General features: G+C 36.6%; 1 protein-coding gene across 1 annotated transcript in view; it reads left to right on the top strand.

Annotated features, from left to right (window-relative positions):
• The window catches only part of JAG2 (jagged canonical Notch ligand 2), a 69,132-nt gene extending 42,613 nt beyond the window's left edge, over nucleotides 1-26,519 (top strand). The window contains 21 exon segments of the mRNA XM_062577132.1: nucleotides 1,665-1,795; nucleotides 2,184-2,303; nucleotides 4,426-4,539; nucleotides 5,422-5,535; nucleotides 6,131-6,244; nucleotides 6,741-6,787; nucleotides 7,073-7,246; nucleotides 9,570-9,720; nucleotides 10,019-10,183; nucleotides 10,784-10,897; nucleotides 12,384-12,497; nucleotides 12,887-13,000; nucleotides 13,994-14,110; nucleotides 15,129-15,156; nucleotides 16,206-16,291; nucleotides 17,511-17,624; nucleotides 17,797-17,912; nucleotides 19,634-19,879; nucleotides 20,322-20,453; nucleotides 21,436-21,592; nucleotides 24,214-26,519. Coding sequence (XP_062433116.1) covers nucleotides 1,665-1,795; nucleotides 2,184-2,303; nucleotides 4,426-4,539; nucleotides 5,422-5,535; nucleotides 6,131-6,244; nucleotides 6,741-6,787; nucleotides 7,073-7,246; nucleotides 9,570-9,720; nucleotides 10,019-10,183; nucleotides 10,784-10,897; nucleotides 12,384-12,497; nucleotides 12,887-13,000; nucleotides 13,994-14,110; nucleotides 15,129-15,156; nucleotides 16,206-16,291; nucleotides 17,511-17,624; nucleotides 17,797-17,912; nucleotides 19,634-19,879; nucleotides 20,322-20,453; nucleotides 21,436-21,592; nucleotides 24,214-24,686 — 2,941 coding nt within the window. The 3' untranslated portion in view covers nucleotides 24,687-26,519.
• The last annotated feature ends 240 nt before the right edge of the window (nucleotides 26,520-26,759 follow it).

Here is a 26,759-nt window from a genome sequence, read left to right as displayed (position 1 = left end):
AGGCCTTGAAAATGTTTGTTTTATGTGGGTGAGGAATTAGCTTTGGCTGGGATAGTCATGGTGAATCACTGGCATTTAGTGTGAAGCTTGGCATGGCTGGATATTTGGGCTGGGGCCAGTAACAGTGAGTTACAGTCATTCTTAATGTTCAATACCATTCTCTGAGAAGGAAGGAAGGTAACACACTTAGCAGTATTTGTTTTCTCTTACTGCTAATACAGCAAGAGAAAGCGGCTCCTGGAGTAGGCATGTTCTGCAGGCTGTACTGTCTGGATCTGAGCTCTGAGATTTTTGAATAAGCGAGAGAGACTAAGAATTCAAAGTAGTTTACATAGAAAATAATCTTGTTGCAAGCACGGTGTCTGGATTTGTTCTGGTGAAATGAAGAGCAGAAATTTAAGGGATTTTTCAATTTTGATAATGTGCTGCCAGCATAAGCTCTTCTCTTCTGGGAACTGATACTGCTTACCAAAATAGTGAAAATGGATTAATTCACAAGGAATCAGAATTCCTAGTTTATATTCTGTTTTTTCCTTCTCTCTTTCCACTCCCCAAAGACTTCAGAATTCACTTGTCTTTCACTGTATTCAACATGTGCTAGTTATATAATATCAACATTCTTTTAACAAGTACAGTTTACTTTAATGCTTCTGTTCTAGGCATTTAGGCTTATCTCCATAGCATGTATACATCCATCCCACCTTCAGTGCATTTTCTTGCATCTCTTTGTTTCTAGTATCTCTCTTAATAAGAGATACTCTTCAAAGAGCAAGCAAAACTTTTTTCTTTTTGAGCTGATGATAGCCTAACAAAGCAAGCTTGCTTACTATTTTTGGTTAAAATGTGCGCATGAAACGTAGTCCTTTTATTTTTCTATTTTTTTAACTATAGACTTAATGCTTTTCCTGTAGCACGCACAGTTGCTTTTGCCAACAGAATTCTGGGGACTGTTACAGATAACCTAATCTCAAGATGCTGGTCTCTGAAGAAATCTTGTGACACAGTATCAACCCTTTTTAAAACAAGTGGATTATTAATGGCTTTTGTTTCTGTTCTCTCCTTCTTTCCTCCAAAGAATATTTTTTTTTTCCCACAAATGCCACTAAAGAACACTGAGAATATAATAGGCAATCTCTAAAAAGAGTTCTTAAAACAACTCTTGAGAATATTGAGAAGACAGCTGCATCTCTGGCTATCCTGGTCTTCCACGAATTGTAGTACTCTAGAACAAATTGGCTATTCTCTTGAAAATTCATAGGAAAAAGCTAAGATGCTTAATTCAGTAAGTCTATAATTTCCTTTTCAAAAGTAGTTTTTTCTTTAATCTCAATCACCTTTCTTGTCCTAGTGCGAGGTGATTGTTTATGTGAGGATTGAATTCCTTGTGAAAGGATGACTTTGTAGAGTTCTTGCAACATGTACTGTTTGGTGTAGCTTGTTGCCATGTGTATAATACAGTTAAGCAAGACAAGTTCTAATAAGGATACTCAAACAGGACTAGTATGTCCCTTCTAAATGGTAAAAATAAAGTAAGTTTGGTATCTGTTGCACATTGAACGCCTGACCTTGTTCTTAAGAATGGTAAGTATAGCATTCTAAATACCTGTAATGCTGATAATTAAGCATCATGTTGCTAACTTTTAACATGTGAACTTACATCTTAGGTGTCATTATGGTTGGCAAGGACAGTTCTGTGATGAGTGTGTCCGCTACCCAGGCTGTGCTCATGGGAGCTGTAATGAACCATGGCAGTGTAATTGTGAAACCAACTGGGGTGGCCTGCTCTGTAACAAAGGTACTTAACATTAATTTACAGGAAAAATGAATAAAGTTGCATGATTAACTGATAACTCATTAACCCTTTTTTTCCTGCTAGTGTGCAATTATTTGAGTATCTCTGTCCCTAATTCTTTTATGGCAGCGGGTGCTTAAATATTGTAAGTATAAGAAGTTTAAGGCAAGAAGCTTGGAATGATCCTGACCCTTCTAACTCGAGCAGTTGTCTCTTGTTCATCCTTATCTGTTCTGTGGATGGTAATGAGAGGACAAGTTAGCTAATGGAATACAGAGGTTACGGGTGAATGATGTTAAAGCCAGAAGAGGATTTGTACATCTGACTAAGAATTGAAGTAATAGCACTGAGTGTTTTCCCTGTCGATTTGATGTTTCTTTTATCTGCCTAGATCTGAATTACTGTGGAAATCATCATCCCTGCCTGAATGGAGGAACCTGTATGAATACTGAACCAGATGAATATCGCTGTGCTTGCCCTGATGGCTATTCTGGAAAGACCTGTGAAATTGGTACTTCTGGATATTGCATGTATCTTGTGGAATGGGAAACTATTTCAAGCTGGACTTTGTTCTAGACTAGTGGCTTTTTTTATGCTCATTGTTGTATTTTTGTGGAATGGAGAGGATTGTTTTCTTTCTCAAAGCTTTTGGCATCTGAGAACTGAGATGTCAGAAATGATGGCATGCAACTTACCCATTTTTCTTGACAAATTTAGCTTTATTTTGTGTGAGAGTGGAGCTGTGCCAGCTCTTTTCCTCCTCCTCCTATCTGCCCTCTTAAGTTGACTAGTCAAAAAGTCACTGACTGCAGCAGAAATGCTACTAGTCTCCCTTGGATTTAAATCAGGCCAGGAATATTTTTCCTTCAGTTTAAGCTGTCTAACTCAAACATGCAATTGAAATAGTCTCCTGGAAATGGGACACAGGTGCACCTTTGTGGTACCTTTCTGCAAGCTACCTATTTCCTTATCTCTTACTGACTTGCATGTAAATGTGCACTTGCATCCTCATATACTAGCTGAAGACTAAGGAAGATAGTTATAGTTACTCTACAGGGATTTTGATCTAGTTTCTAGCTGCAGAGATGTATTAATTTTTTCCTTCTCGATTTACACACTTCATTTTTAAGTCAGCTTTTAATGAGACTTGCAATACATTTGAATTGACAGTACAAATGTTAACTGCCATGGAAGTGTGCTCAAGCTGTCTTAGTCACCTTGAGCATAGTTTAAACAGTCAGTTGAAAATGTGGCCTCCCTACTTGTGTCACCAAAATGGAGGAAAGCATTTAGACTATACTTCTGTTGAAGTATGCCTTTCTGACTGCAGTCTGACAGACGTGTCTATCCAACACAGTAGTATGGGAGAACTACTTCCTATCTTACCTCATTATAAGAATAGTGTATGACTTTCACATATACATATGTAGTTGTGTTATATGTAAGGCCCAAGTTTTTATGTACCTGAGATTATTTTTGTGTTTAAAGACTTTCTTGACCCTTCTACCCTCTAATCAGATTATTGTACGTTTGCCCCTTTATCTCTGTCTTTTCCATTTTGTGAAAAGGGTGTAATTGTTGGAGAGGAATAAAAATTTTGAATGACCTTGTTTACCTTAGGATATCTTTCAGTTCATTTTTTACACTCATAGTATTCAATTGGGTATTCTGCAATCTTACTCCTTGAAATTCTTTTTTTTTTTTTTTTTAACGTAGTGTTTCCAGTTGTCTTGCTCATGATTATGAAAGTAAAATTCAAAGTGTGGATGAAAGGAACCCTTTTTTAACTTCTGCTTACCTGTTTAGGTTCTAAATTCACTAAACTGCATTTTCTGTAGAGCATTTCACATTTATCAGTGTGTAAATCTTTATAGAAGTTCAATTAAGTGTTGTATGATTACAGCACTTGATTTGATTGATGCTATCAAAGCTTGAATTTTGCTTCAGCTGATATTTTACCCAAACATTTGTAGCGTAATATGGATGAAACATTGACCTGGCTTACCCATATAGTTGTAGGGGAAACAACTTGGCTCTCTAGATGAGGAGATGAGGATAAAGTGAGTCATACATTTGACAAGTTCTATTTTGAATGTTAGCCAAAGATTGCTTTATGATCAGTTTTCATCACTAGCATCTAACATCCAAGGCAACATAACATAAGTGCTGTTTACAGACTAAATAACATCCCTGAAAGAAAGATTTCAAAATATAAATGCTAGCAACAATTGAAGTCTTACCTAGGAAAACCTAAAGCTTGAACATCTGCAATCTTAAAGCACTATATGGAGTGACCCTGGGCAGTATGGCTTATAAAATGCAAGCAGCTCTATTTGCTGTTTCCAAGGAACAGTATTAGAATTCGGCTAAATAGACCTTTGTTACTTAAACTTCTGCTGCTATTCAAGACCTCTTATACAGCAAATGTGTTTTCCCTTGTTGAAGAGGAGGAGGAGGGAAAGAGACAAGGGGGAAAAAATTGCTGGAATCTGAATTTCTGTGCAGGCACCTCTTCACTCCTGATGCTTGTGGTCACTTTTAATCAGAATTTGTTTTCTTACCATGTAAGTTCTCCTTACTTGATGTTGGAAGACTATTTACCAAGAATTTCTTTCCCTCTTCTCTTTCTTCAGCTGAGCACGCTTGTGTATCTAATCCCTGTGCTAATGGTGGAATTTGTCATGAAATTTCATCAAGCTTCAAGTGTCACTGCCCACCAGGGTGGAGTGGACCAACCTGTGCAATTGGTGGGTATGCATTGACTGATGACTCTGACCACTTGGGTTGGGAGGACTGGTACAGCTGGCTTTTAATTATGCTTTGTGGTTATGGAATTTGTAATTTTCTAGGCTTTGGATTTTAACAGTTGTGTTGGAAGACTCCAAAAAGACTAATGGTACTGTGGAGCTTATGGTATTAAAAGCAGCACGTAATTGTTACAGTTTATGTCTGAAAGTTAGCAACAGCCTAAATAGATCATTACTGACTTCAAGCTTTTGCTAGACCTATGTAAAGAAATGCCCTCTATGTTGTCAAAGCTTATAGTACAATTTTTAACTACTTAGCTGGACTAAAGTAAAGTATAATGTGGATTCATTTTAAGAAATGTAAATACAAATGTGAAAGGTTCTCTACTTCTCAAAATATTTGAAGACGATTTTTCACTTAAACATTTTAAAGTCGTTGGTTAGGAAGACAGAGGAACAGTCCAAATTCTGTATGGATGGATATAATACTTAAACTACTAGTAGGTACCTTGGTTGGTTTGCATGCTGTCTGTGATTTAGAACAGAGGATTTTTTTCTTCTTTTTTTTTTTTCCAACAGCAGCTATCTCCAGAAAATTATTGGTTAAACTTATCTCTGTTATCATCTAGGAACATGGCTTTCAATGAACGTGTTAATTGCTAGAAGATTTATTGAATCTTCTTGCTTACTTGCAAGTAGAAAATTGCAAAACTCCTCTCTCCTTAATTATATTTGAAAGATGTGAGAATAGTCTAGGTAAAATTTGGATTAGAAATTTTATTTTGTTAATAAGCTTATTAGAACCTCCCCCTCTACCTCAAAATGACTTAACTCGAGCCAAATTTTGGACCATTATATGGAAGGCACATTCTGATTTCACAGATATTGATGAATGCGCATCTAACCCTTGTGCTCAAGGAGGGACCTGTATTGATGGTATTAACGCGTTTGAGTGTATATGTCCACAGCAGTGGATTGGAGCAACATGTCAGCTTGGTAAGCAATTGCTTTCTGTAATCTGAATACTGTTGGAGTCTTATTCCAAAGTAATGAATAATTCTATTCAGTGCATTTCGATCATAATAGTTATTGAAGTAGACATCTAAGGTGTGTGTTATAGGTGTCTTACTGCTTCTTTAATATAGTAATCTTAAAAATATAACTTAGAAGTACGTCTGTAACCATAAAAGCGCTAGCTTATGCTTAGTTATGATAGTTCTTCTAGAGTGCTTAGTAACCTTTTCTGTTTCCAAATACAGCATTGGTGATGGTAGCTCCTACTTAATGGTGGCAGTACAGTGACTGACTTTATACTTGGGGTAACCATCAGCTTAGGGAGACAAGGGAGGGATTTGCCCTGACTAACACTTACCTCTTGAGTTTTGGCAAAGGGAGAAAGTAAAATAACATGCATGTGCAGGTATGGATAACTGTGCGTTGAAAATCAATGATAAGTAAGGGTTTCAGTGGCTTACCAAAACGTAATATGAGCTTCTGATGCTTGGATTGCATGGAAACTTTGCGTGGTGCTGGGGTAATCTGTTTCTGGGTTTGTTCTTTATTCTCTTCTTTCTTTTATCTTCTTTCACAGATGCTAATGAGTGTGAGGGGAAACCCTGTGTTAATGCTTACTCTTGCAAAAATCTCATTGGTGGATATTACTGTGACTGCATTCCAGGATGGACAGGAGTAAATTGTCATATCAGTTAGTATTTCTTTAGTATGTATGCTAATGATAGGATGTTTTATTTTTAATAAAAATAAAAGTACGGTGAATAGTAGTATAGATGCTTGCACAAGGGAAAAATACTTACTGTCAGGATTTTCCTAACTTCCAGCAAAGCAAATCACGAAATACTGTGTGAAGATTTATTTAGAGGAGCAATTGGTATTAAAATGGACTTACACTCTTGTAACTTCTGTAGTTCTTTCCCTGGAGCAGAACTACTCATGCCAGACTCTGAACGATATCTTTTTATCTAAAACATTAGATGTGAAAGTAGCTGATACTATTTGATATAACTTCTATTCCCCTAAGTTCCAAATTCTTTAAAATGAGAATTACTTAAGAAATCAAGCATCCTTGTTTTCCCCTGAATTTTTTTTAAAAATCCTCTCTGAAAATAATTTGTTCTGCCTTTTATTCTTCAAGGGTTAATATGCTACTATAAATTCTAATGCCTTGTGTATTTTATCCATAGATATTAATGACTGTCATGGACAATGTCAACATGGAGGGACTTGTAAGGTAACTCTTGTCAATAATATTTTGTATGGAAGTTAAAACTTTGCTCTGACTGGTTATGATTTCTATAATTTGCATTACAGATTGGTTAAATGAGATTGCAAAGTGAAATGTGTTTAAGTCTAGTGCTGTACTTTTAGACTCCTGCTCCCTTTCTTAAAAATAGCTTTTTGTAGTTCTGCTGTTTGTTCATATATGCAGAACATGCAAATACTTCAAATTCTTGTATACAGGTTTTATTAATAAACAAGTTTGTCCACTCTTGCTTTTTCTTTCTCTCCTGTGTAGGATGAAGTGAATGGTTACCATTGCTTATGTCCTCGTGGTTTCACAGGAAAAAACTGTGAGAGAGAAATAATTGAGTGTGAAAGCAATCCATGCCAAAATGGAGGACGTTGCAAAGACCTAGTGAATGGATTCACTTGTCTCTGTTCACAGGGCTTCTCAGGAGTCTTCTGTGAGGTGAGGGCAGTGGTGACATTACTGCAATAGCTTTCATGGATGGAATTCTAGAAAGAAACATGTCTCTGGTTTAAACTAGAGTAACCCAAAGCTAAAGCTGGCTAACATAGCTGTTACTTGACACTCTGAATAAGCAAATGTGTTGTACAGTGGTGTCATGGCACCTGTAACACTTAAAGCTGCAGCCTAATGTACTGTAAATTGCTGTGCATGTGTACTGGCTCTCCTAAATGTTTTAAGGCTGCAAGTACCTTTTAAGCTTGAAACATTTTCTTTTGCAATTTTTAGGATCTATGTCCTTTTGTTATGGTAAAATGTGTTAGGCCTTCATCATACTAACTCTGAAGTATATAATTGAATCAACTTTCAAGTAATCCCATTGCTCTTAGTAGGAGCATCCACATAATTAAAGGCAGGTGGATGTGTAAGTATTGGCTCTGGGAACCAGTGTAGTGTTGTTACTTAACTAATAATTCAGATCTGAATTACTGAAGTGCTGGTGATAGCTTGTAATTAAAATACTTCAAGGTAATGAAGATCTGCCCCATCTAAGGAGGATATTTGACTTTTCTTTTCGCTGTAAGATGATGATGCCTTAAATATGCAGTTTTTGGCTTTTATTTTCCTGACAGCCAAATTCACCGAAGTGTTGTAACTAGCAAGACAACATCACCTGGGAACACTGAGTTAGAAATTTGTGTTGAAGTTCCTTCAGAATTTTTCAAGGAGGACATTGGAGTGGTCTCTTAAAAGCTGAAGTAATTTGATTGTAAAGCATCTGCATTGTTAAAGAAACAATGATCTACTATTTAAAATTAAAAAGATTAGCAGATAATGACCAGTTATTAAACTGCTACAGTAGCTCATAGATCCTATGCCATTTCTACTTAAGGATCATACCTTGAATGCTTTACTCCTGTCCGGAACCTCCTATACTGTATAATTAAAGTTTTAGTAAATCTGTTTGAAAGGGGAGGAAGGGGAAAGGAGGAGTTGGCCATGTGCCTTTTCTGTTGCAAGAAGTATCTACCACTGATTCCAAATGCTAAAGTACCAGCTACTGGACCTGCACTGGAGGCAGTGCAGGGAAAATTTACACTGATGGAAGGAAACAAATGGAGACATCTGATAGAGGAGATCTGAGAAGCTTTCTCAGATCTTATTTAAAGTAGATTATAAAAAATAATTGTTAAATAGCTTTCTCTCTGCAGGTATAATTGTACATGCTGCACTAAATTCAAACAAGTTTATGCTATTTAAGTTCCTTCTGTTTTGGTTGGTTTTTAAATTTTTTTATCCTTTTTAGCTATAGCTTTTTAGCTATGGAGCTATTAAACGTCCTGATCAAATCCACTATTGGAGATTTTATCTCTGTAAGACTGAGAAAGTCCTTCCTCACAAGGAGGATCATGGAACAGATTTACTTAGCAGACTGGAAGGGAAACAATCCTTAAGAATAAAAATTTGTAGGAAAGATACCATGATGGAATAACTATAACTTTTGAGCCTGCTTTGAGGATTTTGAAGCTGATTTTAGAGCATCACCAGTCAGTGATCTTCTGTGGCTTAGATTTATGTCAGTTAAAGACATAGAAGAAGCTGAATTGCTTTCTTGCAATGGTGTGTCTGTGTTAAACCTAGCTTTTATAGTATAACCTTTAAGTTTTGCTTTTGAACCAGGTGGTAAGAATTGTTCGTGTGTGTGTGTGTGTGTGTGTAAATTGACATACTGATAGTATTGGAAAGGGTTAAGGGCCTGAGCAATTTGGTCTAACTAGACCTGCTTTGAGCAGGAGGTGGGACTAGCTGACTTTGGGTGGTCCCTTCTAAACTGTGTGGTTCTATGACAAATCCTGTGCCTCTGTTAGGATGGAGAGAGAAATAAATTGCCATGGAGCATAGCTCTTTAAGGTTGTATATATTTCAGAATCTTGCAGGTGTGGCATTGACAAATGCATCAGTAACTAACTGGCCTCCTAGCACTTTGTATGTAGGTGTGGAGGAATGATCTCAAATAGTCACAGTACAGTATCTCTTAGCTTCTCATGTGTTTTTGCAAAGTTACTGCAAACGTGCTTACTCAGCCTTCTGCAAAGGGATATCTTTACAGTGGTATCAGAAACGCTTTGTATGAGGACTGACTGAAGTTACTTGAAGTTTATATCCGCATTGCAGAATGGAGTGCAACGTAGACAACTCATAAATGTACATTAAACTTGAGTTTCCTTGTAAATTAGTTTTATCTGTGTCTATGGCAACATAGATAAAGCTGATTACTCCTGGGAAATCAAGCAGCTGCTGCTAACTATGGTCTTTCTTACAGATGGATATTGATTTCTGTGAACCTAACCCTTGCCAAAACGGGGCTAAATGCTATGATCTGGGAGGAGATTATTACTGTGCCTGCCCTGATGACTATGATGGAAAGAATTGTTCACATCTCAAGGACCACTGCAAGAACAATTCTTGTAAAGGTACCTGCTGATGTCCAGAAAGTTGTCTTAATGTATTGGTGATATCTTAAAAATGAGAGCACAATAGTATATTTGGTAATATCTACCAGTGGTAGCATAATACCAAAAGACTATTTGCTTGAACCTTATGAAATAGAAGTGGGGCAGTGGGGCCTTCTGTTTATAAAGGGATAGTTGGTAAATTACAGTTAATATAAGAACTTTAAGGTTGTAAGCAGTCTTAATCTTTGAATAACTTTAAAAACTATAAACTGATGCAGATCATTAGTATAACTGGTGGTATGCTTCTCATTCTTAGTAATAGACAGCTGTACAATAGAAGTCTTCACTAATGCTACCCAAGGAGGAATTCGTTTCATTTCATCTAACGTTTGTGGGCCTCATGGACGGTGTATTAGTCAACCAGGAGGGAATTTTACTTGTGCTTGTGAAAGAGGTTTTACTGGAATATACTGTCATGAAAGTAAGTGTGAATTTCTTACAAATGACTTTGCTAATCTAAGCCTTCCTTAAGAAACTTTTTGTTTTGAAATATTAAAACATAAAATATGAAATTAGAATTTTAATAAAGGTACATAAAGCACTGTTTGCAGTGCCTTGGTTCAAGTCCAGTTTCTTCTGGCAACAGTTGTCTCTGTAGTAGTTCACTTTTTCTCTGTGAAAGACAACCGATTTCAGTCAAACTTAAATGGAAGTGTGTCTATGCCTGCCACCTTTGTGGACAGTCATCTCACAAGGAGGCATGGATTCCCACAACATGAGAATGGTAAAGAAGGGACAGACCTGTTGACAGTACAACTTAGGAGCTTGTGCATTGCTGCTTCAGGTGTTTTTTGAACATGGGCTATTTTTCTCAGGCAAGATGGATGTTCTGGTTTGTTTTGATATATGAGAGAATACATCTAAAACCCTTACCAAGGTTGAAAACATACACAGAAACAGCTCATAATGTGTGCAAGTGGAGTATAGCTTTGTGTTGTTGAACCTAGAGACTTAAATCTAAAACATTCATATGCATAGATGAAGACGGCCTTGAGCAGTTCTATTGACTTTGTTGTTGTAGATATCAATGATTGTCTTGGGAAGCCTTGCAAGAATGGTGGAACATGCATTGATGAAGTTGACTCATTTAGGTGTTTCTGCTCAAGTGGCTGGGAAGGAGAGTTGTGTGACACAAGTAAGTACTGCTAAGCATTTCCATGTTGAATGTTACAGCTTTGCAAGAGCAGTTAACGATGGCTGGTATACAGTTAATAATGATGTAGGATTTCTCTGTTCCATAGTAACCTTCTACTCAGTGTTGTTTGTCCAAGTATTTTCAAGTTTTTTGGACAGCAGCTCCAAAGGGTTCAGTTACTTTAATAGGAGCAAAACCTGTCTGTCTGCAATAGTGCAGGATGTTTCTCAGAAGGAGAAAACCTCCTGTGTGAAGACTTATTTAGAGGAACAATTGGTATTAAAATGTGCTTATACTCTTGTAACTTCTGTAATTCTTTCCCTAGAGCAGAAGGTGAAGGTGGCAGATTCTGTTAAAAAGATTCATTATATTCCTTTTATCACTATAAGCTTAGGTACCTTTTAGCACTTAATATACATAAAAGCTTGTCCCTTGCCTAATTTTTTTTTTGCTAGTGTGTGTGTGTGATGGGTTATGGTGGCTTTTTTTCTTGAAACTGGCTCAAGCTATAATGTGCTTCCACCTTATCAAAGAAATCATATATTTAATGTCTAATTCAATGGTAAAAAAACGGCAAGTCTGAAGTTTTAGTCAATAAATATCATGAGGACTTAAAGCAACTTGTATTCTGGGTTCAGTGGGAGCAGGCTTTTACTCTTGCTGCACTGGCTTAAGACTTCTTAGGCCTTGGTTAAGACAAGGCAGTGTGCTAGGCCAGTTTACAGTCAGGTTACCTCAAAGGGAACTGTAGTTGCTGCTGTACTAGACGTGCTACTATAAATGAAGCCACTTCTAAAATGTGAGGGTAAGATCTTAGAGATTTGTTACAGGATTTATACTGAATGAGATACGAAATAAAAAGGTTAAGAAGCCTTTGATAGAAATCTCTTGACAGTGAAGGCTATGTGGTCTACATGAAGTTTAGTCTGAAATACTTATGTTCTGCCTGTTAAAACTTCTGTCATAAGTGAAAAGAATTCTCTGCCTCTGTTCTAAAATTCATGTGTATATAGAGGTTGTGTATGTAGAGGTAAGGCTATCTAAAGGCTTTAATTCTTTGTATTTTGAGACAGGAAGCAGGAGAAGGAGCCTTAACTATCTCATGAAGATGTCCTAGGTTGAGAATTCTTTCAAGGACATTGTGGGTCTTGCTTCAAGGCAAATACTAGAAAGCTTTCTCTGAAGTTCAGAATGTAGTTGGTTGGTAGGAAAGGTTAAACTACGTTGGCTCCCTTAAGTACTTTATACTGCTGATTTCTGAATTATATTTTTCTCTTAAGCTATTAGAAAAGCTTTCATAGTTTCCACTGTTCAAAAATCAGAGCTTTTCATTGCTTGTGTGAAGGTAGCAGCCTTTTAACAATTTGGAACTCACTCTTTTTAAACACGGTGCAATTTTTCTTTCATCTTCATACTAAAGAAATATTTTGTGCTCTTTCATGGTCTTGGCAGGGCTAGATCATTTAATTAATAATTATTTTTCTAGATTTCAATGACTGTTCTCCTAACCCATGTCATAATGGTGGCCGATGCATTGATTTGGTGAATGACTTCTATTGTGAGTGTAAGAATGACTGGAAAGGCAAAACTTGCCATTCACGTAAGTTTTCTTTTACTTTGATCTTTAGTTTATCCAAAGATTTGTTTTCTTTCTTCTTATGAGACTGGAGTTCTTGAAACTTTAAAATTAAGTAATTGTAATGAAAAAATAGGTATACTTTCATTACCTCTTCCAGTTTCCCAGCAATAAAGTTGAACATTTTAAAATAAATCATTAGGTTAGTGTCTTAAGAGATGCTCTTTAACTTCAGCTGTTTTGGTTTGTTTACAGTAATATAGCACATAGAACTGTTTCTAGTGCTGTTAAATTTAAGTATAAAGTCATCCTTTGGTTAAAAGTAATTTTGTGACAAAGTATTTTTATTCTTTTTTATTTCTCTTGGTCCAGACTTGCTGTATTTCTAATTATTACTGTATTGTGACATGTAGGTGAATACCAGTGTGATGCAAATACTTGCAGCAATGGTGGAACTTGCTATGATGATGGAGATACGTTCCGCTGTTCGTGTCCTCCAGAATGGATAGGAAGTACCTGCAACATTGGTAAGCGTCTGAATTGCCTATGGAAAAGAACAGGACCGAGCAGAAAAGAGTTAAGATAATACTTAACTATTTGCTCATCGGTAAACCTGTCTCCTCTGGCTGTTTCAAAGCCGTTCCTGTTAGTTGGTGACTGAAGTTTTGAGTATCTTCTTCCACTGTCTAGAAAAATAGTCATCAGCTACCAACAGCATTCACATCCTGGGCAGGTGGTTTGTCACCCAGCACTAGATACTGATTCTTAAGGACCTGTTCTACTTTGCTGCTTACATTGTCTTTTCTGTAGCTCCTCCAAAGGCTGGTTTGGAATGCTCACAGTCTTGCACTGAATTGTGTACTAGTCTAAAGACACCCCGTATGAAGGTTTTCAGGGAAATTAGTCCTCAGCTTTACTCTAAAGGTCATAATGTGGGTAACTTTGTGACCAAGGAAACAAGAGACATATCCAGGAAAAACAGAATGAAGAAGCTGTTCTTTCTGAGTGATAGCATGCTACTGTAGAAAATACTTGTGATATTCTGGAGATTGAACAAATTAAGGGCTTCAATCTCTGTGATATATTTTTTTTATGAATACTAAACTTGCATTAGGACCAGAAAGTTGGATGAAAGTAACTCAGTATAGGTTTTCTACTTGTTAGATATAATTACAGCTTTAATTAAAATCTACATTTTTAGTGTCTTATGCAGTGTGCCTGATGACCTGTGTAACTTGCTATCAGAGTAGGAAATAAGAAATATTTGAAGCATGCTTCATACAAATGGGGGGAAAACAGGTAATGATTGAACCATGAAGGCTTATTTTTTTAAAAAAAAAGGGGGGGGAGGGAGGGAGGAGAAGGTGATAATGAAGGTAGGAAAAAGATTGTCATACATAAGATTCTTTTAGAATCTTTCAACTTTCCTGTAAATCTTAAGGTGTTGAATGAAACACTGTTCGGGTGGCGATATTGGCCTGTCCATTGAAATTGGACATTTTTTTTTTTTTAAATCAAAGCTAAAAACAGCAGCTGTATTCCAAACCCTTGCATGAATGGTGGAACATGTGTTGGCAGTGGAGATTCCTTTTCTTGTATCTGCAAAGAAGGATGGGAAGGACGCACTTGCACACAAAGTAAGCCTTTTCTCTTTTTTCCCCTCTGTGTTCCCCTGGGATATTAGAAGTGTCTGGCTCAGAGCAGCTAACTGAGACAAAGCAAGTTTATAGAGTTCACGGGCCAAAAATATCTGAATCATTCAGGGTGGGAGGTAGGTAAAGATGATGCTTGTCTAATGAATGAAGAAATTGTCTTTTTTTTTTTTTTTGCACCAAGTCTGCCAAAATAAGCCTTCAGTTTCCTATAGAAAAATAATCTTTGGGAACACATTTTTGTGAGGATTGTTTTGCTCAGCATATTAATTTTAGTAATGAAAGGTATGTGGGAAGGAAGGCTGTAGTTTGTATTCTATCATTTACAGCTGTTTTCTCTGAGGATACCAGTTAATTACTTTGATGTATCATCACAATGAATTGATTAGGTGCAGTAAAGCCTGCATTAGTGTTTCTTTTTTTTTTTTTTTTTTTTTTTTCCCTGGGGGGGTGGGGGGGAAGGGAAAAAAACACACAGTACTCTGAAATTACTCTTGTGTTGATATATGCCCTAAAAGCTTTTTAAAACTGACTATAGTAGTGTAAATGCTAACAAATAATTCGAATGTTTTTATAATGGGAAAGATTTGCTTAAGAAATCTAGTAGTGTAGCTATTTGCATGCATGTGAAATACTAAAGAGATGGTGATCCTTTAAAAAGCTTTTAGAGCCTATTTGAATTGACCACCAGCAATGCCACTGATATCTTTACTCTGTGTTGCTGCCATGCTGCATTTCAGTTTGTCTTGTATGTTTTGAGCTATCAACAAAAGTTATTAAAATTCCGTGTTTGTCACTTGGTTCATAAGATTTAAGGTATCCCTTTGGTCTCAAGTTTAACTGAATTTTTGCTGCAAGTGTATGAGGGGGAGAAAACAGCAGTCTGTTCTGTATTATTAATGTTCTTTGCTCCTTATAATGGTATAGATGGGTTTGACGTGTTATGCAGTAGAAAACAAACATGCCAAACAAGTTGCAGTAGTTTGCTTTCTTCTTTTTATAGATACCAATGACTGCAATCCTCATCCATGGTAAGTATGAGAACTCCAGTTCTCTAATTATTGTGGAAAAAAAAGCAAGCATAGTAAAAGCAATTTCCATTACAGATTAGAATTGATTCTACCCTAGAAACAATTGAAGCAAGCCTTTGTAAAATAATTTTAAGCAGTTTTCTACTTTTCAGGCATGCCTTATCTGTTCTTTGACAGTAAAGATGATCACAAAGCAGTCCTGAGCTGCCAAATACACGCACAGATAAAATATTAGTGTGGTTGTAATGCCAGAACTGTCTATTGAATTATTATAGTATGCAATTAATCAGACTCAGGATAACATTTCAAATATCTACAATCGAATTTTAGAATAAAAAATGTGAGAAATAACGTTATTTTAAAATAGATAATTTAGATGAATATGAAAACATCCAGTTAGATCAAGTACTCTGAATAAATGTTTTAAAATAAATTTTGTAAAAGATGCAAAAATACTATGTTAAATAGAAGGTTATACTTCTGGCTGTAGGGAAAAAGTACTGATATGGATTAAGCAAACATCTGCCTTATCTTTTCCTGTTGCTGACTTCTGATTCAATAGCATATACTTCATGTATTTTAAAAATATTTTTAAAACCTCATCTTTCCTTTTGTATTTACTTCACAGTGCTGCTTTCTCTCCCTGAGTTCTGTTAATATACTTCCCTCTACCACACACACGTTTTTGTAGGATGTTGCTGTTTTAACTGGTGATTTACTGAGCAATATTATTTATTTAACGGTATGCTTTCTCTGTTGATAGGAATAGCTCATGTCCCTCAATAGCAGCAGAAGGTTTAATTAACAAAGCTTTAATTAGAGAGTTCAATGAAACAATGCAGATGGCTTATTAAGCAGACTTGTATTATGAGTTATCAGGGACTTTTTAATTTTGTATTGTTGAATAGTGGGAAGGTACTCTGAATAGGGACAATAGAAATTTGCATTTGAACAGGCTGTATGAGACACCTATGGTTTTTGCTCATCTTTAGGCTTGTGAATCTGCCCTGAGAAAGAATGTTATAATGGTAGGTTTATTATTTTTACAGTTACAATGGAGGCATCTGTGTTGATGGTGTGAATTGGTTTCGATGTGAATGTGCACCTGGGTTTGCTGGTCCTGACTGCAGAATTAGTAAGTACCTGCATGGGTAAAGAACTAAGATTGTACCATTCTGACAAAAAACACAGAGACCATCCTTTGACCCTTTATGCCTTAGGTCAGCTGCAATTCCAAATAATGAAGCAGAATCCAGCTGACCATTCAGGCACTGATTCTCACTTTGTAAATAATGGAACTTTTGTTCCTTTCTTCATTTCATTAAATGCAACTACAATGATTTGGCTTAAATTGTACTGCAAGCGTCAGTTGCAGGAATTTGTCAGACACTTCTGAAGCTTCATTATGAGCTTCATACCTCAAACATAACAAGCTGTTATTTTCTTGGTAAGCAACTTTGTGTGTTAAAGATGATTTGTTTCGTTAGACTTTTCATGTAACATTATAAATAGAAATCTACTGAGACATCATTAATGAAAACAACATCAGGAATGTAGTGCTGGCACATTTAGTGACTCACTGCATTTTGCAAGTCTTTCAAAGCTATAAAACCAACCTATTACACTGCAAGTAGCTTCAAGGACAGAGAAACTGAAAAGAGGGAAAAGGACCATAAAATTGCATTTGAATATTGTAGAGCAGTTTGTGTGTGTGTGTGTGTGTTTTTTTTTTTTTTTTTTTTTTGTTTTTTTTTTTTTTAATTAATGGTGGATTTGGGATTTTGTTCTGTTTGGGAGGATTTTCTCCTGCTCCCCCCTGTTTATAATAGAACATTACCCTCTATGTCTGAATATGATGCACTCCATTTTTACACAGCTTGTCCAGCACTTTGGTAGATCAGACGGAGATTTTGTGAGCTCAGGGCTGTTGGACCTTTCTTGCCTTTTTTTCAGTGATTTTTTTTTTTTCTGGCTAAGCTTCTGAGCTTTTTAAGGTTGTTTCTTTTCTTGGGGGGATGGGGGTTGTTTTGTGGATTTTTTTTTTTTTTAAGAGAAGCTTTTGTGCTAAGTCCATATGTGTTAAATGGAATCTACTCACACTTTGAAACTCGTTAAGAGTTATGCTCTGTGAGTCAGCATAACTACTGCTTTGATCAATAGAACTTCAGTTAGGATACAATTCTGAGAAATCTGTTAGCAGTTACTCCTGAAGCAGTAGTATCATCTAAGAGACTAGTACTGAAGCCAAACTCTTGCATGTCAGGAAAGCAAGCATTGCAAGGTTACATCTCAGTAAATGTCTAAGAACAATGTTCTATATCTTTGCCATTGAGTTTAACCTATTTTCTTGCTAGATATTGATGAATGCCAGTCTTCCCCTTGTGGATATGGCGCCACTTGTATAGATGAAATAAATGGATACCGATGCACTTGTCCACCTGGAAGAGTTGGTCCTAGATGCCAAGAAGGTATTTCTATATTTCCTATCAACCTTTATGCAAAACCCAGTCAGGTACAGTGTAGCCAGAATAGAGCTGATATACAGTAGTCTGTGTAAGGAGCAGTAAGCTGTAGTCTTTTAAGTTTTTGTAGCTTCAGAAACTCCAAAAGGTGAAATGTTTGCATATGGTTTTTACTTAGTGATTGGAATTGGAAAGCCTTGCTGGCTTAAGGGAATGACCTTTCCTCATGGCAGCAGGTGGGATCAAGAATGCAACAACTGCCACTGTTTGGATGGCCGTATTGACTGCACCAAGGTAAACACTTTGAATTTTTAAGTGCTTCTATCTGAAATGTACTTACGGTTCTTCGTGCACAAGCTTCTTTGCTTCTTTTCCTTCTCTGTTTTTGCATAGGTCACCTCCAAACTGCTTTTGTTTGATTAAAGAGTCAACTTTACAACTTCCTGTAAAAATACTTACAGAATTGTCTTTGTAATTGTAAGATAATGTTTTGCTCTCTGCCTTCTAGAACAAGCTGTCTAGAGACAGAAGGGCCCTTTTTGCAGAAAAGTAAATATGAATTGGAATGGAATAATGACCCTTAAAAGGATATATAAGTCATTTTAACACTTTTACAAACAGTTTTAGGGCTTCTAATTCTGTGGAACACTAATTCTAAGGTAAAGGACATGTAGGAAGAAAATACTGTTCCTTCAGTTGGTAATGCTTGCCTTTGTGTTGTCTTTCAGTAAGTTTAAGAATTGACAAATTGAAACCTTTGTATATGTAAAAACCTTTGTATTTATAATATGGAATATGTGCCAGTAGTTGTGATTTATAAAATGTAAGACTAGCATAAGTGCAACTTGATTAAGCTAGTGTATTATGTTCTAAGCCTTTCAGTACCTGCTGTGATGAGGCTTTTGTACATAGTATTTCTTAGTGGATTTGTGGCACCTGTGCAGCTTAATGTCACAGCTGGAAAGAGACAAAAATCACTACTGCTCACAAATTGTAGGGGATGTGGATAGTTCCAGATGAGCACTAATAACACTTATAACATTGTCTTACCCTATAGTCTGCCACATGCCTGATTGGAAGCACTAGTTTAAAAACCTCTGGCTCTTACTGTCATGGCACTTTCAACCTTCATGGCACTTTGTTTAGTTAGATGTGTCCTCTAGGCAAAGAAAGAGCTAGATCTTGCACTTACATATGCCAGTTTTAGTTTCTTCATAATGTAATTTTGAAGTTTGAGATGCCTTCATGATTTTTCAAAGGTAACAACATGGTGGTAGCTGGAATCTCAGAAATCTTGTATTTTTGATTGTAAAGGCAGGGCTACGAGTGTGCAGAAGGGTAACATGTAGCTCTGAGGTCATCAGAAGTGATGCTGTAATACAGCCTATTACAATGTATTACGTTTGGCTTTTCCATACCTAACAGAACAAATACGCTTTCCTATTGACAAAGGTGCTTTAAGAAATCGATATTTTCCTAACCTCTGATACCTGTACATAGAATCTACAGAGGTGCATCATAAAATGGAGTTGTGTTTGGAAGACTTGCTGTACCTCAATAACTTGGGTGTATTGGTCTTTTGGAAGTAAGTGTGGTTGAGGTGACCATGCTTATCACCTCTTGTCACGCTTAACATCCTGAGCATTTTGTGGCAAGGAGTTTTAGCATATCTCAGTAAAAATATCTAAGGGATGTGAATCATTGTGGAGGTGTTTAAAGGCTGCCTTAAAATAGGTGTTTGAACTTCTTTTATGGCTCGAAGTTAGGTGGGATGAATCTGTAAACTCTTCAGGTGGTATCTCCTTTCACCAGTGTCTTGGGTAATCTGTACTCAGTTGACTTTCTTGTCAACACAAATGTCCTCATTTTGTAAAAGAGCAACTCCTGCTGCTAAAATGTCAGCACTGCAGACGTTTTTGCAGTAAGTTGATCGTGTATGTCTTATGTGAATTGCTTTTTTGATTTGATGCATAAAAGCAATTAACCTTACCAATATTTTGTTCTTTAATTTTTAGGTGTGGTGTGGGAAGAAACCTTGTCTGTTACAAAAGCACTGGGATAATGCAAATAACCAGTGTCCGATGGGTCAGGAATGCCAGGAGAAGTATATGAAATGCTTTCAGCCACCATGCACTGACTGGGGAGAATGCAGTGCCTCTGAACCTCTGCCTGCCAATATCAAGTGTCTGCCTAATTCTGGATACTTGGACAATGATTGTGCTAGAATTACTTTAATTTTTAATGGAGACAAAGTCCCCCAGGTGAGAACAGAAATTAATAATGAAGTATGGCAATATATGTAGGACTATATTCCATGTCGGGGCATAGGAAATTAATACTTCTAACAGTGACTCTTTGTGTCAGCAACTTGCAAAATTTACTACTGGGCTCCTGCCACTGTAAGTTGCCCTGTGCCTTAAAGGTGAAAGATTTGTGGTGTTCTTTCAAATCTTCTAACTGAATTATTTCTAACAGTTCAAGATTAGTTCAAGATGTTTTTGAGTTGATGCTCAAGATGCTACTATAGCATAGTCCTCCCTCCCACTTGAATCCAAACCTCTTTCCTCACTTTTCTGCTCTCTCTTCATGCCCTCTTTGTCTTCTTCATCAGGTCTCAGGAACAGCAAAAATTCTAAAGCTATATGCTTTTAAATACTATTTTGAGTTGAACTAAATTCATGGAATTTCCCTTGCTTCTAACAGGGCACTACAACTGAAAATATTTGCTCTGAAATTCGATATTTACCATCTACTAGAATTGTTTCTAGGGACAGAACTTTGATAATATTATGTGACCTATCATACTCCACAGAGAATGCAGTGGAAGTTGCTATTGTAAGTATGAGATCTGTACTAATGTGTGCAGGAAAATATTTTCCTATTGTAAGCATGGGAAGAGGTTGTTTAAACGTTTTTGACTAATGTAGATACTGCAATCCTTCATTTTTGACTGTAAAGTGATTTTTTTTTTTTTTTTTTTGATCTTATGGAATTGCCTAGGTGGCTAGATAGTTTTGAACTGTGAATTTTACTAATGACCGAAGGCTACCACTATCTTACTGATAAATCACTTAAGAGACAAATTCCATCCAAATTAGTGAGCAGGTGCCTATCTGTTCTGTCAGGAATCCTGGGCTATTGACCTTCTGTATACATTGATATGTCTGCGAGTGATTGGATTGAATCTTGGCAGCATAAAGAAGTTTGGCTGCTGTGCATCTGTTATGGCTGCTTTAGGACATTGAGTAAACACAAGTCTTAAGTGGGAAGGTGGAGAGATGGCAGTAACTTGCTCTACAAAGCTAAAAACTTGCTTTAGAAGCATGCATAGCCCAGTCAGTCAACGCTTGTGAATTGCTTAATTTTCATGGTAAAATACTTGTCTAGGCAGAAGCTGGACTATCTTTGCTTACTAATACTATAAAGAACATGCTGAGCTGTGATGCAAGGAGCAGGAGTGTATGATTTAAATATAGTAGACTGTTAATAGTCCAAGCTTGTATCTAGATAATCTGCATGTCTTCAAGTGCTTCAAGCTATGACTAAGTTTAGCTCAGTAGCGTAAGTAACGTGGAAGTTAACTGCCTCTTATTTGAGGTATGCTACACTAGCAAGTAGGCATGTTGTCCACTAAGTGTGATAGCATGCTGGTTCAATCTGCACTGCACAGACTATTACTACAGTAAACGTTTAGGGTACTGTTTGTAACTGTCAGGTAAACTTACAGAGCTCAGTTAAGATGTAACTGGATTTAGAAAGAGTTCCACAGTGAGGTGATGGCAATAATTATTTTTCTCCTTCCCTCCACTCCCTTTAGTCTTTTGTCCCACATCAAGATGAACAAGATAATAGTCTCATACAGAATGCTGCTAATACAATAGTAAATGCAATCACCAAGCGGCAAAACAGCACTGTTATGTTGGCAGTAACTGAAGTCAAAGTAGAGACCATAGTTGTTGGGAATTCATCATCAGGTAAGATTCCCAATACGTTTCTTTTTTAAGCATGTACTGTGCCTCTACTGTCGGTTTCTTGTCTGTCTTAACATAAGTGGTAGATCGGGTTGTTACTTTTAACTCTTTAATTGCTATCTCTAACTGAACAGAAAGTTTCTTAAAAGCAAGAACCTGTGTTTGTGTGCTAGTTTAAACATCATATCCTACCCTTCTACACTATTTGACTCTAATTTTCAATCACATTCTCCAGTGTAAACATACCTCTATCTAATTAAGGAGTTTTTATCATTAATGCATTGTTCACATCCTTTCTGATTCTCCCAAATTAACTTTACCCAAGCCCCAGTGCTCAACGCTGCTGAGAAAGACGGGAGGAGGTAGAAACATAGTGTGACACCTAGTCTTTTCTAAGAGAAAGTCTTGTGGATTATGCCAGTAGGCTCCAGTTCAAATAAGAAGCCCTATAGTGGAAATCTTACAATGGTAGGAGACTTGCAAATTTTTTTTTTTTCAGATCTCCCCCAACATAACCTTCTGGAAGGTCTTCTACCCATAGTCCAAACAATGAGCAAATTGCCTGGTTCTACTTCCCTTGCCTTTCACTTCTAGGGGAGCGTCTTTAATCTATTAAAATCTTGGCAAATAGACAATTTCCTCAACTCACCTGAGAAAGGAGTGCATCAGGTTTGTTGGTGTATTGAACAAAAATTAATTACATAGATGAGAGTTGAGCCAACATTTTGACATACTTCTGCCTCTACATTAAATTCTGGGAGAAGAGGAATGGGATTACTTTGCTGCCCACCTCAGTAAGACTCTAAAAGACTCTCTAAGGAAGTAAATTTCATTGATCTTATAGCTAATGCCAGAAAATAGTAGGTTTCAAGACTCCTTTCAATATGAATGCCTAGTATTGAGCAGATGCTCTTGACTTCTTAAATGGACTCGAAGTAAACGATAATCTGAATTTTCATGAATTTTTCTTTTATTTGATTTCTTTTATTTTTATCCTTTAATTAGCTCTCAAATGTAACACAATGTTGGTATAACCTCCTGCATCTGTGAGAATCTGAACCTGATTTTTCTGGGATGGACAAATTCCTGGAGAGATCACTTCATATGGGTCCCAGATGAAGAATATTTTGCTCTCTTAAAACTAGAGGAAAAGTGAAGAAGTATTTAAATGGCTAACTCCTTGTATAAGAATCTTGCCGGTTTGGATTCAGTCATTAGATTAGTGGGTGTGGTTGCCATAAGAATGCAAGCTTTGTATTGTAATCTTGGAGAGGCTTGTATGAAAAACTCCTCTAAAGTATTTTTCCCCAAAATTCATAGTTTGATACTAGACCCTCTCTGAAAAATGAGGGAAGGATAGCAGTTATTTCCAGGAGTACTGTCCTTTCCCAAACTGCTAAAATACAAGTTTAGATACCTTAAGACCGACCATATTCCTAGTGGATTCACCCTTTACTAGAATGAAGTGTTTGAGAATGTGTTAGATTCTACATGCACAAAATTTTCACACAAGATTATGTTCAGAGGCACTTTAAAGGTGGAATAAATCACCATGGTGCTGAAGCTGTTGCAGTCATTTTTGTATGGCAGACTATTTGCCAAACAGTTGACTTAAAACTACAGAGGGAATTTACACTTGGATTAGAGGCTAGAGTAGTAGGTTGACAGCTTTTTTCTGTGGAATTTTGAGCAATCCTTTTGACCCTGCAGAAAGCAAAGCATCTCATGTTTTATTTCCTCTTACCACATGCAACTTCAGAGAGTAGAAAAACAGGCTGTTCTTCTGTCACAGCAAAAGAAGTAGAAGCAAATGTCCAGTGTGCATAACTTCTTGGGGGATTACTTATTATAGAAATCTAGGTTGATGTGGCTGAGATGGCACTAGTGGGGCTTGTGTGATAGTTGCTTTTCCTCAATGTTTCTCTATCTCAGCTACTTTTGTTTTTTCATTTAGCAGTGAAGAGTAGTATATCTAGTGACAGAATTCTGTTTTACCAAATAATTAGCACAAGAAGCTAAGAATTTTACTCTGAGGTAAAACTGGCAAGCCCTAAGGAGTGCTTGTTTGATACGGTTAAGTATCACAATATTGATACTAAAAACAGTTAAGGTAAGAGGTAGGTGGTGCATAAATGCCTGGACTTGGCAGGAAAGGATTTTTCTGCCTGATAGTAAATGCAGCATGTGTTTCATCATGCAGACACCAGTCCTTACTCTGGAGGGATAGTAGTCCTTCCAACCTGCTTCCTAAAAGGATAAGGGTTGGTTTGTTTGCTGAAGTCATTACTAAGGTTTTGTGGGGCAGCTTGGCTTAACTGCTTCAGAAAGAGATGCTGTTTATATAGTCATTTTCTCCATTGGGGGCGAAAAAAGGAAATCATTGCAGATACGGTGTTTTTCCTGCTTAATGATGGGGGGGGGGGAAATGCTAACTTAGCTTAAAATAGTAAAAAGCACTTCTGGACAGACTGGTGCACTGTGATAAGTGTGTAGCAGTGATGCTTTATTTTCTCATCTTAAAATCCTTTCAGGGTTAACCTGTACCTGCACATGGATACTTTTTTGCAGCTGTTCAGTCTGTACGTCTAGTTCCGTTAACACAACTTTGTTCGTTTGCCCTCCAGATTATTTGGTTCCAATTCTTTGTGCGGTGTTCAGCATTGTGTGGCTGACTTGTATAATCATCTGTGTGTGGTGGACTCGGAAGAGAAGAAAAGAGAGAGAAAGAAGTCGTCCTCCTAGAGAAGAGGGTGCTAATAACCAGTGGGCACCTTTAAATCCCATAAGAAATCCTATAGACAGATCTTACAGTAACAAAGACATTCGTTATGAATGCAAAAACTTCATATCTCCTCAAAAAAGAACTTGTGATGCAGTAGAGGAGTATGTAGAGTATGAGGAAGAGGAGGATGAAGATGAGGAAAGAGATGAGGAAATGGACAAATTCCTCTCTCACAAACTCGCAAAGCCTTTGCCAACAAAGGCATCTGACACATCAGAGAGCAGTCCAGTAAAGAAAACCCATCAAATAGGCAAAATGGACAACAGATCTGTAAAAAATGTGAATGCATCAAACTTTGAAGGCAGTAGAGACTAATCCATATTTGGAAATGTAGGCACACTGCGCCTACCCTTACTGGGGAGGGGAAAAATTGACATCTCCACTTTGCATCAAGGACTAAAAATATCTGGAGTCAAATGTTCATAGTTTCTTTATTTTGCGTAAAAAAATTAAATAAAAATAATAAATAAAATTTATTTTGTTTCTTTAGCCTTGTATAAATTATTCAATGACTGTCAGATGAAAAAAATGAGTAATCTTTGATAGTTGCTATTTTTGTAAAGTTTACTTATAATACACTCGCTGTGTGGCAAAGGAGAGGTATTTTCAATATGTGTAAAGTTTATTACAAAAGACTGTACACTGTTTACAGAATGTATTTCTTTTTATTACTTGTTCTAATTTAATGGTGGCTTTAAAACCTCCTGGTTGAGGAAATTGTGTGAACTTTAAGCTGTTTTCTTGACTTTGAATCTATTAATGGCAGCTCACTGCACTTGTTACGTCAGTAGCTTCGGTAAGATTTTTTCCAAATTTGCCTTACACACTTTGTAATAGGAACAAAAAAAATTATAGAGATCTTTCAACTGTGGTTTAAAAGTGGCCTTTTTATTTCTGTTTTAATTACTTTAGAATTGCAGTATTGAAGCATGTGACAAGTGCCTTGAGATTAAACTTTTTCTATAGCAACTGTCAAAGACTGCCATATCAATATAGTTAAATTGTGAGAACTCTAGGTTCCCCAACTGACACAATTTATTTTCTAATAGTGAAAGTGCTTTTTTGTAAATATGTATATATTAAATGAATCACTCTGTATATTTGATTTAATAACTTAAATATTTTGGTCTTTTTTTTTACATGTCATTCCTTTTAATTTATGTTGCAGAAAAGGAGGTTTTATGGCAGTTTATAAGACTTTTTTGGTATTATGTCCAGATTAGAAAACAATGTTAATGCAATCAATGTTAGGAATCTGTTGGTCATTTGTATTTACATAGGAGCTTAACCACTTACATGTAAATAGATCCAGAAATGTTTGTTTATCCCCATGTTCAGCCCATCTCAAGAACACTAACGGGTGCATCTACTGTACAGTACCAATATAGCGAGGCATTGTTTTTTCTTTTGTGAATATGTTAATTACATGTGGTATTACTTTTTTGCGTTTAAATACAGGCCTAATGAAGGGAACAATATTTTCCTCAATCTTGTTTCTGTTGTGCTTTATTCATCTTTCGCTCTAAAGGAGGAAGAAAAAAGAAAAGGCTGGCAAGCTGAGAAGCTGGGAGTACCTCATTAGAAATGATTATTTGTAATGGAAAATGGAAGACTTAAGGGTTTTTGGTTTTTTGGGATTTTTTTTAAGGCTTTATTATTGCTATTAACTGGGCAAACTAAGTTTATTTTAATTACTGAAGAAGCATAACACTACATACATCTAGTTAACCCTACCAGTGAGAAGAGCAGATGTTTATTTGAGAACATAAACTCTGGCCCATGAACAATGTAAACGTGAATGTTTTGAAAGCAGTTATTTTATACATGAACACAGGAATTGCTTTGCAGGATCTTCTGTTTTAGTAGATTTTTGTTTGACATGTTCTTAAACTTTCAGAAAAAACTATTTATTAAAGCATTTTATAATGTTTGTTGTAACTTTTTTACTTGTGCTAAATATTCAAAACTTATTTTGATAACCTGGTTAGGAGTTAGTTTAGAAAAGGGTACTATCCTTCTCATGTTCCCCAGTATAATCCTAAGTATTTAAACCAAAAACACTTTTTTTCTGCTACTCTTGTAACTTTTTTGTACTGTAATGCTGCTGTCTTCCATAATCTAATAAAATGATTCCCTCATTGTGTGTAAGATACTTCAGATTGTGTGTGTTTTCTGAGTACCTGAAGATAAGATGAGAAGATGAACAAGGAGTGAAAGTCCTGATTTAAATACACAGTGCTTCCTGTAACTGTGGCCTTATGTAAGTGCTGATACTTCTTGAGCCCACTTAGGAGTGTTGTCGTTCGCCTGCTTACTGCGCCCACTGAGTGAAGGTAGCTTCCCTATGCTGTCTAGGGGCACAGGCACCTTGAGTACTCAAACTGGGAG

This window comes from Rhea pennata, chromosome 5, assembly GCF_028389875.1.
Source record: "Rhea pennata isolate bPtePen1 chromosome 5, bPtePen1.pri, whole genome shotgun sequence".
Taxonomy (NCBI): domain Eukaryota; kingdom Metazoa; phylum Chordata; class Aves; order Rheiformes; family Rheidae; genus Rhea; species Rhea pennata.
Note: the sequence above shows the minus strand (reverse complement) of the source record. Positions and strands in the feature narration are given on the sequence as shown.